At 44.5% G+C, this 12840-nt stretch overlaps 1 protein-coding gene across 5 annotated transcripts in view; it reads left to right on the top strand.

Annotated features, from left to right (window-relative positions):
- KCNT2 (potassium sodium-activated channel subfamily T member 2) overlaps positions 1–12840 on the top strand; it is a 364082-nt gene that overhangs the window by 239166 nt on the left and 112076 nt on the right. For all 5 annotated transcript variants that reach the window (XM_060232364.1, XM_060232365.1, XM_060232366.1 and 2 more), the window contains exon 14: positions 12216–12324. In XM_060232364.1, coding sequence (XP_060088347.1) covers positions 12216–12324 — 109 coding nt within the window. The remainder of the gene's footprint in view (positions 1–12215; positions 12325–12840) is intronic.

The raw sequence follows: 12840 nt of genomic DNA on the forward strand, positions 1-12840 counted from the left end.
TGCAGAAAATGTGGCTAACAGGATTCCTCTTAAAATTAACATATTGTCTGCAAATATATATATATATATATTTTGCTTCCACACAGCTTACCTTCAGCCATGCAGTTAAGATACTTGTGCTTTGCTGGCAGCTGCTGCTGAAGCAGCTTTTTAAAAATCTGCACAGCCGGTTGGGTCTCCTGTGGCCAGTTAGAAGCCCTGTTGGGCAAAAGCTATTTTCTAAAAGTAGAAAGCTACTTTCTAAAAACACTCAGCAGGCACCAGAGAAAGGTGTTGGTGGTTCAGTGGTGCCCAAGAGCACCACGTTGGGGACCCCTGACATAGAGTATTTCAGTACATGTAATATTAGCATACTAAATGTATTAATAGTTTATTATCTAGTATTTGGTAACGATAGATTAATTAATAACCAGGAATGCCAATCTATTAGTAAGTAATGGGCTTCCTGTTAAACTCTGTAAAACACAGTCCTGAAATTCAAAGGGGATAGGCCAGACAAATGTATTTTGTTTATCTCTTCGGCAATATGAACCAAGACGCTGAGGGCCCTCAGCCACATGAGACCCAGGCAGTTTGCTCCCAGCCAGGGCTTTTTTTTTTGTAGAAGGAAGTGCTTTGCATATTGGGCCACACACCCCTGCTGTAGCCAGTTCTCCAAGAGCTTTCAGTAGGCTCTGTACTCTCAGCCCTGTAAGTTCTTGGAGGATTGGCTACATCAGGGATGTGTGGCCAATATGCAAAGAAATTCCTGCTACAAAAAAAGCCCTCCTCCCAGCCCATAACCCTGACAGCATCATAAACTCAGATTGTGTGTAGATGATGGGAGATGGTTGTACAAGGAGAGGTAAACTTAGGACTTCGTGTCAACAAATTTGAGACCGGCCTATAGTGTGCCAATTGGGCCGGGTCTAAAGATGGTTTTTTTAAGAGGGGACGGACCACAGCCTCTTTGAGCGGCGCTGGAAAGAGCCCTTCTGTCAGGGATCTGTTTATGATATCCCGTATAGGATATCTGAGATCCCCTTGGCAAGATTTAATAAGCCAGGAAGGGCATGGGTCCAATTTACAGGTTGTTGGGCGGGCAGTTGAGAGAATCCTGTCAACTTCCTCCAGGCTGAGGGGGCCAAAACCGTCCAGAATATGATCCGAAGACATGCTCGGGGCCTCGGTTGCGTTAACTGTCTCTAAGTTGACGGGGAGGTCGAGGCGGAGTGATGCGATCTTGTCCGCAAAATAATTCGCAAAAGCCTCACAGCCTATCTCCAATTCAAAAGAATTTGGTCTGCCCTGGGGCAGCGTAGTAAGATCCCGAATTATATCAAACAATTGTGCCGGGCGCGAAGTTGCGGACGCAATCTTATCCGCAAAGTATGTCTTCTTTGCGGATTTGATTGCCATCTCATAGGTCTTCAAACTCTCTCTATAAGATGTTCGGGTCGCTTCGTCTCGAGTACGCCGCCATTGCCTCTCTAGTCGTCTGAGATCCCGCTTCAATTGCCGCAGTTCCTGGTTAAACCAGGGAGACGGCTTAGGGCGGGGGCGCAGAGGACGCCTAGGCGCGATCTCCTCGATGGCCCTGGAGAGTCCATCGTTCCAGGACTCTACCAGATCATCCAGGGAGTCGCCAGTGGGCCAGGTATCCCGCAGAGCCGTCAGGAACCGTTCCGGGTCCATCAGGCTCCGCGGGCGAGCTAAAATACGCTCTCCGCCTAAACAGGTTTGGGGTGACATATCCATACGAGCCTTGAGGGCAAAGTGATCCGACCATGGCACTGCTTCCATTGCAATATCGTTCACTTGTACTCCAGCCGCGAAGACCAGGTCTAACATGTGTCCCGCCTGATGAGTGGGTGTTGTAACAACCTGGGAGAGGCCCAGTGTCGCCATGGATGACACTAGGTCCATCGCCTGGCTGGAGGCCGCGTCATCGGCATGGACATTGAAGTCGCCCAAAACCAATAGCCTTGGGCACTCCAACGCCCAGCCCGCCACGGCCTCCACCAGGGATGGTAAGGCGACGGCTGGTGCGTTAGGCGGTCGGTACACCAGCCAGATCGCCAACCCCTCCCCAACATCCCACATCAGGCCGGCACATTCAATACCCGGAATCTCCGGGGCCGGGAGAGCCCTAAAGGAGTAAGCCTCTCGTATGAGTAATGCCACTCCTCCCCCCCGCCCGCTAGTCCGGGACTGGTGAAAGACCGAGTAACCTGGGGGGGTCATCTGGGAGAGAGCGACAGTCTCCCCATCTCGCACCCAGGTCTCGGTCACGCAGGCCAGGTCCGCGTCCTGCTCCAGCAGATAGTCCCGAAGGACAGTGGTCTTATTATTGATGGACCTGGCGTTGCACAACACCAGTGTCGGAGGCGGGTGAATTCGTCTGGTCCCACTACCTGTCACCATCGGGATGGGACGCAGGCTGGAAGGTGGTCGAGCACTCTCATGTCTCAGCCTCCTTCGCTTATAAGTCTGCCTGCTCCCACCGTCATACCTTCCCCTCCCCAGGAGTACCGGAATCCCCAGGCCAGTCATCTTCTATAGTGGACACCAGTTCGTCGACTGATGGTAGCAGTACTTCGGAAGTAAAGTGCTGCTGTATACAAACTACGGAGCAGTAGGTGCAAGGTGTTAAAGTGCAGTTCTTCTTATGTTATAAAGCTCAAAACCTAAAGTGCAAAAAGTGTCCAAAAAGTGCAAGGCGGCAAAGTTTAAAGTGCGGTAATGTCCACAGAGGTGCAGGCGGTAGTGTCCAAAGAGGTGTAAGGCGGCAAAGTCTAAAGTACGATAGTGTCCAATAGGTGCAAGGCGGCAAGGAGGTGAAAATTAGCTCTCAGTCTTGATCTTATTCTTGACTGGTATATTTGCATAGTTCTTATAATTGCTAGTGTTGATATTCCCATTGATGTTCCTGTTGGGGGAGGTGGGAGAATCTGAGAACCCAGGCAGCCCCCACCCAGCTCTAGGGCTCCAGGGGGGTATTAATCCTCCCTGTTTCCCACAACCGTGCGGCTGCCGTCCTAATATCTCAGTTACAGGGTAGGTTGTAGTTTACCCTTTCTCCCACTGGGTGTCCTCAGCTCACTCTCCACCCTGTATGCGGATTCCAGGTGTTTACAATTCCGCTAGGGAAGAGAGGAGAAAAGAGGAAGAAGGGGGTGGGGGGAGGAGAGGGGGGGCCGTCGTCCCACTGGTAGCCTAGCTACCTGGTACTTCGCCCCCCTTCACCCACAGTTGACTCCAAACACCCTAAAACCACAATCTCCCCAATCAAATGCCACTCTTAGGCGCTCCTCGCTACTCTCACACTCTCCGCCTCGCACCCCGCCTTGTGCAATCTCCGGCGCGGTCTCTGGCAGGGCGGAGACTCAGGCGGCTGGTTCCCAAGCGGGCAGTCCCCAAGCAGTCAGTCTGCGGGCTCCACCACCTCAAACTCCCGCTTCAGACTCCTGGCCGTCTTCGCTCGCCCACATTCGCGGCCGCCAGTCGGCCGCGCCATCAGCCGTCCGCCCGCTTGAATCCGCTCCTCCGGCCACACCGTTTCTCACCCTCTCCGATCGTCTCCACTCGCCCACGTCCGCAGCTGCCAGTCGCCAACGCCAGTCGCCGGCGTCGTCGGCCGACAACCCGGCTCAAACCGCACCTCCAGCCGAACCGTCTCCGGCGTCTCAGCGTCGGGGCCGGGGCCGTCTCAGTCGTCTCCACCCTCGTTGGTAGGCACTTCAGTCTGCTCCGTTCGTATCAGCAGCAAATTAGTTCACCGAAGATGTAGCTTATCTTAGTGATAGATGTTATAGATGTTATGGTGGCGTTTCCAGCGTTCTAATAGTTGTTATTGCTATGGCTGGAGCTCTTAGTACGGAGCCCCTTACCAACAGCTCCACCAGCCCAGCCCAGCCTCAAGTTTCTTCCTGGGCAAACTTATCGAGAGGGCAGTGGCGAGGCAGCTACAGACTTTCCTGGAGGACGCTTCCGTCCTTGACCCACTCCAGTCCGGCTTTCGCCCAGGTCACGGGACGGAGACGGTGTTGGTTGCCCTGGTAGATGACCTTCAACGGCATCTGGATCGGGGTGGCTCGGCAGTGCTGATGCTGTTGGACCTATCGGCGGCGTTCGATACGGTCGACCATCGGTTACTGACTTGCCGCCTCGCCGACGCGGGGATTCAGGGGTTGGCCTTGCAGTGGCTTTCCTCTTTCCTTGAAGGTCGGGGACAAAGGGTCGCAATTGGGGGGGAGCTATCCCGGAGGCACACACTTAATTGTGGAGTGCCCCAGGGAGCAGTTCTCTCCCCGATGTTATTTAACATCTATATGCGACCTCTTGCCCAGATTGCCCGAAGGTATGGGCTGGGGTGTCACCAGTATGCGGATGACACCCAGCTCTATCTACTTATGGACGGCCGACCGGTCTGCGCCCCAGAAAATCTGGACCGGGCACTACAGGCCGTGGCTGAGTGGCTCAGACTGAGTGGACTAAGACTGAATCCTGCGAAGACAGAGGTCCTTTGTTTGGGCCGTTGTGGTCCAGGGGGGGAAATCCCCCTACCAGCTTTTGACGGTGCGCCGCTGATGGCGGCGGACAGGGTCAAAAGCCTGGGGGTGCTACTGGAGCCGTCCCTAAAGATGGAGGCTCAGATAGCAACCACTGCCAAGTCCGCGTTTTTTCATCTTAGGCGGGCAAGGCAGTTGGCCCCCTTCCTGGACCGTGACGACCTAGCAACAGTGATCCATGCTACGGTCACCTCGAGGTTGGATTACTGCAATGCCCTCTACATGGGGCTGCCCCTGTGCCGGACCCGGAAATTGCAGCTGGTGCAGAATGCCGCGGCCCGGCTGTTATTGGGCCTCCCAAGGTGGGGGCACATTCGGCCGGGTCTTCGGGCTCTGCACTGGCTTCCAATAATATACCGGGTCCGGTACAAGGTGCTGGTCATTACCTTTAAAGCCCTATATGGCCTGGGACCTGCCTACCTGAAGGACCGTCTCTCCCCACACGTTCCCCAGAGAGTACTGAGGTCTGGGACGCAAAACCTTCTCACCATCCCCGGGCCCAAAGAAGTCCGTCTCAAGACAACCAGAGACAGGGCCTTTTCCACAATGGCCCCCACATGGTGGAACCAGCTGCCGGAAGAGGTGAGGGCCCTGCGGGATCTTACTCAGTTCCGCAGGGCCTGTAAGACAAGCCTCTTCCGGCTAGCCTACGCCTGACTAGATTAATGTAGCTTATCAGACCTTAGTGAAATATACGGTATAGTTTTAATGTTAAGATTTTATGGTTTTTAAATGCTTTGACTTTTTAATTGTAATAATTTTGCACTTTGTTTATTGTTTTATCATTTGTTGTGAGCCGCCCTGAGCCATTTTATGGGAAGGGCGGGATATAAGTCATAGAATAAATAAATAAACAAACAATAAATATTCTGAAATTTCACTAGCACCTTGATTCTTAATTTTTCCCCTTTTATGTGGAAAAACTAGAAGAATTTTGACTTTAAAATAGAAACACCACATTTTAAACATAAATGTTGAGTGGGCTTCATTCAAACTGTGTTAATATTCACAGCTGATTTTAGGGAGTGGGTGGAAATCTTATCAATATAACTGTGCAAATCATATTCATCGCCTTCAGGAAAAAAATGCTGTGGAGAATGTGAATGACTGAATATGAAGAACCTAGTGGAGGGGACAAAAAGCACTGTCTGATTTTATTTATTCCATTTTTATTGCTGAAAAATTGGCTGTGAATACAACTTTCTTGAACTTGTTAGGAACAGATAGCATCTTGTTCTGCTTCCCAGTGAGAAATTGTTATTTTCTGTTTATTAAAACAGTTACTGTCTTCCTCTTGATTAGAAAACAACTTACAAAATGTCATTAAAAAGGCAATGTAATCCATCGTTTAAAATCAGCAACTATAAATTAAATAAAATCAAGACAAAAAAACAATTGGAGCAACTCCAGTATTAACAATAGAAGGATTACAAATTTATAATGATCAAGGCACCTCCAAAATCTCCACAACAAAATTTAATATAACACAAAAGCTAAACCACATCTCATAATTTTCACAGCAGACCAATATAAGATTGATCAGAATAGAAGCGGACAGATAAAAAATCAACACAAATATCATTAATAAGCAACTCACAGACTAGGCCTTGCTAATAGCTTTTCTGAATAAAACAAACATACAGCTTTTAGGGAACATTGAAAGAAAGGATTCTACATATACTTGTATCAGAAGCCCATTCTATAATTCAGGAACAGCTACCAAAAATGGTCTGGAATGGACAGTCAGAGACTTTTGTATGAGGGGCTGGTAAGGAGAAGTTGGCCAGATGATGGTTACTGATATATGGGCTCATATAGTAGGGTTGCCAATTCCAGGTTAAAAATATCTGCAGATTTGAGGGTGTAGCCTGAGGAAGGTAGGGTTTAGGGAGGGGAGGGACCTTGGTAGGGTATAATGCCATGAAGTCCACCTTCCAAAGCAGTTATTTTCTCCAGGAGTGGTGGATTAAAGGTTTAAAAAAAATGAATTATGTCATCTGGAGATCGGCTGTAACTCTGGAAGATCTCCAACTCCCTACCTGGAGATTAGCAATCCTACTCATATAGTAAGCAACAGTTCTTCAGAGCCAGGGCTTTTTTTGTAAAGAAAGCTCAGCAGGAACTTGTTTGCATATTCAGCCACACCCCCTGAGACCAAGCTAGCCCGAACTGCATTCCTGTACATTACTGTTCAAAAAAAGCCTGTTCAGGGCTATGTATGTCTCAGGATGTATTGTTCTTTAAAGATTGGTGTGATATTCTGCCAGTTTTGTACCCTTGTCAAAAGACAAACTGCTGCCTTCTGAAAGAAGTGTAGGTTCCATGTTACCTTTGAGGGCAGCCCCATGTAGAGCTTACACAGAATGAGAAGTTTTTAAGTTTAGAGAAGACTGTAAGTTAAGTTAGCACATTTTCCACAATAACATTGTATAGCCTGGCTTTTTTTTGCTGAGACACAAGGCATATTACAGAATGTAAAATAATGCAATCATAAATTTGAATTAAGGATGATAAGATGATAAAGGGGATAACATTCTTCCTACAAGAAGTGGCTGAAATATTTGTGGCTTTTCAGTTCACAAAAAGACAACCGTGGGGGACATGCAGTAGGAAATAGAAACAATGTGGGGGGAAATAGAAAGGATTGAGGCATACTCTAAACATTGCAGAAAGTGGAATCGCAAAGGTAGAAGATGATGTAGTAAAAAGCAAGGTACCTACAATAATAGTTGCAGTAGGCAACAATTACAATAGGATTACAACAATTACAATAGCAAGAAGTACAGATGTCTGTCTTACACAGGTAAGGCCTGTGTATCTCTGCTGTCCCTGTCTCAGAATGAGAGGTATCCTGTCTTTAGCACAGAACCTTCACATCTAAGGCATGCAATTAACATTACATTGGCAGTATGGAAGCTGCAGCAATCCAGCTCATTTCTGTACTTCTTGGAATAGCATCAGAATCCTTGAGTCATGTTGAGGAGCCTCAATACTGTGGCTCCTTCCAGCATCAATGTCAACCCTTCTAGAAGTTGGCAAGATATGAATAGGATGGGAAAGCCTTGTATCAACTAGGAATTCTCATGTTATCCTTAAGTGTGGTGAAGGAGCCATGCTACCAGTTTTTAATCCAGTGCCTTATTTTCTCCTAGCATCTTCAGTGTTTCTTGTTTTGTGCATCTTGTTCTTTATTCCATAATGTCATCTTTATTTCTGGAGAATGTCAGCTGTGTTCCTCTTACTAAACGAAAAGCATTAAATGTAATTAGGAAGTCATTGGCAAACTACCCATCTAATTTCTTTTGAGTTTCACTTAATGTTCTTATATCTATATAGAAGGCGTAATAACATTACCAGAAAATTCCTTCTCACATGCTGAGACATAGAGTGTCCTGTAGATCTTGGCTTCTGACAAGCTGAGAGACATTTCTCCCTCACTCTTTCTCAAACTGGACCTAAAATTGCTTCTACAAGAGTTCAAAGAGTAAGATTTCATCACTTCATATTCTGTTTGCATTACCATCCCACTTCTTGCAGATATCTAACTGTTATCCTCATGCCTCACATCAGAGTTCACAACCAATATGGTATTTGCTAAAGCCCAGCAGCCAGAAAATGGCTGCTTTAACATACATAAGAACATATGAGCTGCCTGCTCCAGTGGGCTAGCAAGCTATTGTACACAAGGGCTGGCAGTTGCCAGGAAATATGATACAACTGCAAAGGATTTTCTTTGCTATGGCCACTGACAGACTTTTACTATCTTTGGACATGGGGGTTTCCTTTAATTATAGTTAAAGTAATAGCTAGTAGCTATTGACATGAATCTTTCTAGTATTTTCGATCTATCTTATGATAGAGTCCACCAGCAACAAATGTCACAACTTGTACTTACCTTGTACTTGTTGAGTAAAGAAGTGCTTTCTTTTGTCTGCTCCAAGTGTATTGCCCATCAACCTAATCCGGTGCCCTGAATTATATTATTATGGGAGAAAGAGGGGGGGAAATCCTCTCTGTCCAGTTACTCATCCCATGCATCATTTATAAACCTCTATCATGTCCCCCACAGTTGTCTTTTCTGAACTGAAAAGCCATAGATATTTCAGCCACTTCTTGTAGGAAGAATGTTATCCCCTTTATCATCTTATCCTCCTTAATTATCTTGGTTGGCTTCTCCAGCTTTAAATGCCTTTTTTGAGACATCAGTTTCTCAAAATGTCTTTTTTGAGCTTCCAAATGACACTGCACCATAGATCTTTATGGGAGCATCAAAGTATTAGCTATTTTATTTTGATTCTCTTCGCTTGATAATTCCCAGCATGTAGTTTTCCTTTCCTTGTCATTATCACCCTGAGGCAACATTTCCATTGAGATGTTTACTACAAACCCATAATGTCTTTCCTTCTCAGTTCCTGCCAGGGGTGGAATTCTAGCAGGAACTCCTTTGCATATTAGGCCACACACCCCTGATGTAGCCAATCCTCCAAGAGCTTACAAGGCTCTTTTTTGTAAGCTCTTGGGGGATTGGCTACATCAGGGGTGTGTGGCCTAATATGCAAAGGAGCTCCTGCTAGAATTCCACCTCGGGTCCCTGCCAGTTTAGACCTCATCAGCATGTATTTAAAGTTAGGGTTTTTTTTAAATTGCTGTAATGTTCAAGACCTTGTACTTACCTAGATTGAACTTCACATGACATTATTGCCAGCTCACCCAGTTTGACCTTTCTTCTTATGCCATAGCTGCTAAGTGTACACAAGTCTTTGTCAAAAGCCTCTGAGAAGATCAAGTATGTAGTGGCTAGCAGATCACCCTGATCTACATGCTTGTTAACCTTAACTTCAAAGGCCTGGTGAGACACAACTTCCATTTGTAGAAGTCATGCTGATTTCCCCTCATTAGGCTTTATTGGTTTACATGCTTAATAACTCTGTCTTTAGTAAAGGTTTCTACTAACTTGCTCAAGACAGACATTAGGCTAATTGTGGAATGCCACCATTTGTACTTAGGGCAGGGTCTCATAAAATTATGGGGCAAATGATTTATCTAGCAACACCAGTGATTTTGAATATGATTTCTCCAGAGATCTCTATGACACGCAGATAGATCAAGTGATCATGATAGATCTGAGGCTTAAGTATGTGGCCAGATTTTATATATAACTTTCATGTATATTGTCTTCTCTCACTTCGTGTGCCATATCTTTCATTAATCAAGGTGTGGCCTTTTCCTTGAGGGGCCTAGAAGATTGATTGCTCTGGTATTCGCCTCAGTTTTATTAGTTCATCCTGCTTCTAATGAAATGAACAATGCTGTCATTTAAATTTATCAGTTTTCCTCACTGTCTGTCTAAGTTTTATTTTTCATACTAGACCACAGAAAATGTTCCTGTCTGCTGACACCACAAATATAAATTACTTTTTCAGTTCTTGGTCATTCTTTTTCTCAGACTAGCAAGTCTATGACTTTTTTTTTTGTTTTGCTGTGGAGTTGCAATTTGCATATGGTAGCTCTCTAGGGTTTTCAAGACAAGAGAATAACAGAGGTGGTTTGCCATTGCCTTCCGCTGCATACCAACCATGAACTTCCTTGGTGGTCTCCAATCCAAATACTAACTAGGGCCTAACCCTGCTTAGTTTCTGAGATCTTCTGAGATTGGGCTAGTTTATGATTAAGTATGTCCATCATATGTACTTTGAAAAATAACAAATATGGGACTCTGAGAATTTTGAAAGTTTTAACAAAACTTCAAAGATGTCATATAATAACATACTGTGACTTTATACAGACACATAAGTCTTCTATCATATAAGTCTACACTCAATGTACATTTCAAAATTTAGTATAATATTTTATAGCACTTCAATTAAAATTTACATTCCAGCAGAACTATATAAAGGTAAGCTGGGGCTACCAAGCTCCCACCAAGGGCGGAAGATCCCCTGGTTTGGGGGGCCTCAAACCGGGAGCACAGAGCAGGCTGCCAGGGGGATCCCCACCCCCAAAAAGCCCTGTTGTTGCATGAAATGCCCTGCATGATATCACCCATAAATGATGTCACTGTGCAGGGCATGTTGTGCCAGGGACACTCTAGGATTTGCAGTAAAAACTATGGTATCATGGAGTTTTACTGCAAATCCTAGAGTGTCACCATCTCAATGTGCCCTGCATAATGACATCACTTCTGGGTGACATCAACGTGCCACATGCTTGAGAGTAGTCCCTTGTCGCCGCAGCAGAGGGACTTGGCAACCCTAAGATAAGCTTAGGTCCTAGGAAGTATCAAAATTAAGAGGCTCCATACCTTTACCAAAAGAGTGCACAACTTGAAATTTAATATATGTCTTGTGTTTAGAGGAGCTGTAGTTTACTTAGCATGTATGTAAATCCAGCTCAACATGACTGTGGATCAGTGGAAAGAAATTCACAGCTTGTACTGTTCCATAGATTCTTATATAAAAGTTTACTCAAGAGTTCTCACCATACTATGGTCATTACATTTCTATGGTAGTTCTCATGCTTCTGTTTGTGAAAGAGATTGCACAGACTTTAGTGCAGTTAGTAGGGACATCTTTGGATTTAGTTTCATTTTCCCTCTGCCATGCTTTCTCAGAATGTTTTCAGTCTTATGTGACTTGAAGCTACCTTCTGCATGTGGAAGGGTTCCGTTTAATGAAGTTTTAATTAAAATATGGTCTGTGTGCATTCTGCATTATCTGTGGACTGGTTCACTTGTGATTACTCATTTTGAGTATTGTAGTTTTTCGTTGTCTTTAATGTTGGATAGGATCTTTGAAAAAGTAAGGCTAGAGCAGAGTTTTTTGTTAGCATTGTTTGCAAGGAATAGTCATCTAGATCACTCCATTACAGTTGCCCAAATCATTATGCTGCATTGCTAGCTAATTGCATATCTAGTGGTATAATTGTTCTTCAGATCCAGTCTATAACTTGATTCTCAAACTGTCATGAGTATCTGTAGGGTAGTATCAGTGCCTGTAATAAACTATTTAATATTTAGAATCAGCATAACGGCTAACAGTGCAGTGTGAGTTTCAAATCTAACCTCAGTGATGAATTTACTAGTTAAACTGATGTAGTCTGCAATATGGAGAAAATAACATAGAGCCATTATTATAGTTAGAATTACTGAAATAATATGAAGCACAACATATAAATTCCGAGCATTAGATGGCCAAGGGAAGTTGTAAGGACAAGTATCTGTCTTACTGTGTTTCCATAATTGCTTTGGAACCATTACAGTGCCCATCCAAAGAAGAGTTAAAATTTACTAAGCCGATTGAGTTCAATGGACTTAGAAGGGTATGTTTTGGATCATATTCCAAGTTATCTACATGAGATTCTCAAGGTCCAGTCTTAACAAACTGTAGTTTCTACTTTTAAAAAAGTAGTTTATGCTTCTAGTACCAGCTGTTTGTACTACAGAGGATTAATTATTGGTATGGATATTATAGGACATCCCTCTTATTTTAAATGTACAGTATTCCTTATGCTCCAGTCAAAAGTATATATTTTTCTAGTTCAAAAAGTTGATACAGTATCAATATAAAGCAACTTACCAGTTAACCTTCCTGATGAGTTTCGCTATTTGTATTTCATTTTATACATTTAAAACTCTGTCTTATATGGTGCTGCCTTATTTTATTCTAGGATCATCAAACAATTTTAAGAGCATGGGCAGTTAAAGATTTTGCACCCAATTGTCCTCTGTATGTGCAGATACTGAAGCCTGAAAATAAGTTCCACATCAAATTTGCAGGTAAGCTTGAGATGTTGGTGCCATTTACATTTGGAGGATACTTCAGCTTCAAACAATTGCCTTCTGGAATCAGTGAAGCATTGTTTATTTTTGATAGCCATTCAGATGTTTCTGGAAGGTCACAAACAGGACATGAAAGCAAGGTGCACATCATCTTTTTCCCCCAGAGATCTACTTCTATATATGGATGCTTCCTTTAGCCATTGATAGATCTATTATCCACAAATTCTATTTGTATGTGAAAACTATCTGTGTGAAAACTACCATTTCTCCTTTTGTGGATCCAAAGAGAGATATCAAGGGAAAATCAAGAAGACTGTGGCTGCTAATTTGTAGGAATGTCTAAACAGGGATCCAAATAGGGACAGGGATCCTAGCATCTAGGTAGCAGATAATCTGAAAGAAGCAGTAGCAGATCTACAGTTCAACGTGGCATATGGTGACTAAGCAGCTCACAAGATGGTGATAGTCTTGGGTAGACAAAAACGAACTGTGGCACTGTAATGTGGCCTCAGT

Source organism: Heteronotia binoei, chromosome 2, assembly GCF_032191835.1.
Source record: "Heteronotia binoei isolate CCM8104 ecotype False Entrance Well chromosome 2, APGP_CSIRO_Hbin_v1, whole genome shotgun sequence".
NCBI classification, from domain to species: domain Eukaryota; kingdom Metazoa; phylum Chordata; class Lepidosauria; order Squamata; family Gekkonidae; genus Heteronotia; species Heteronotia binoei.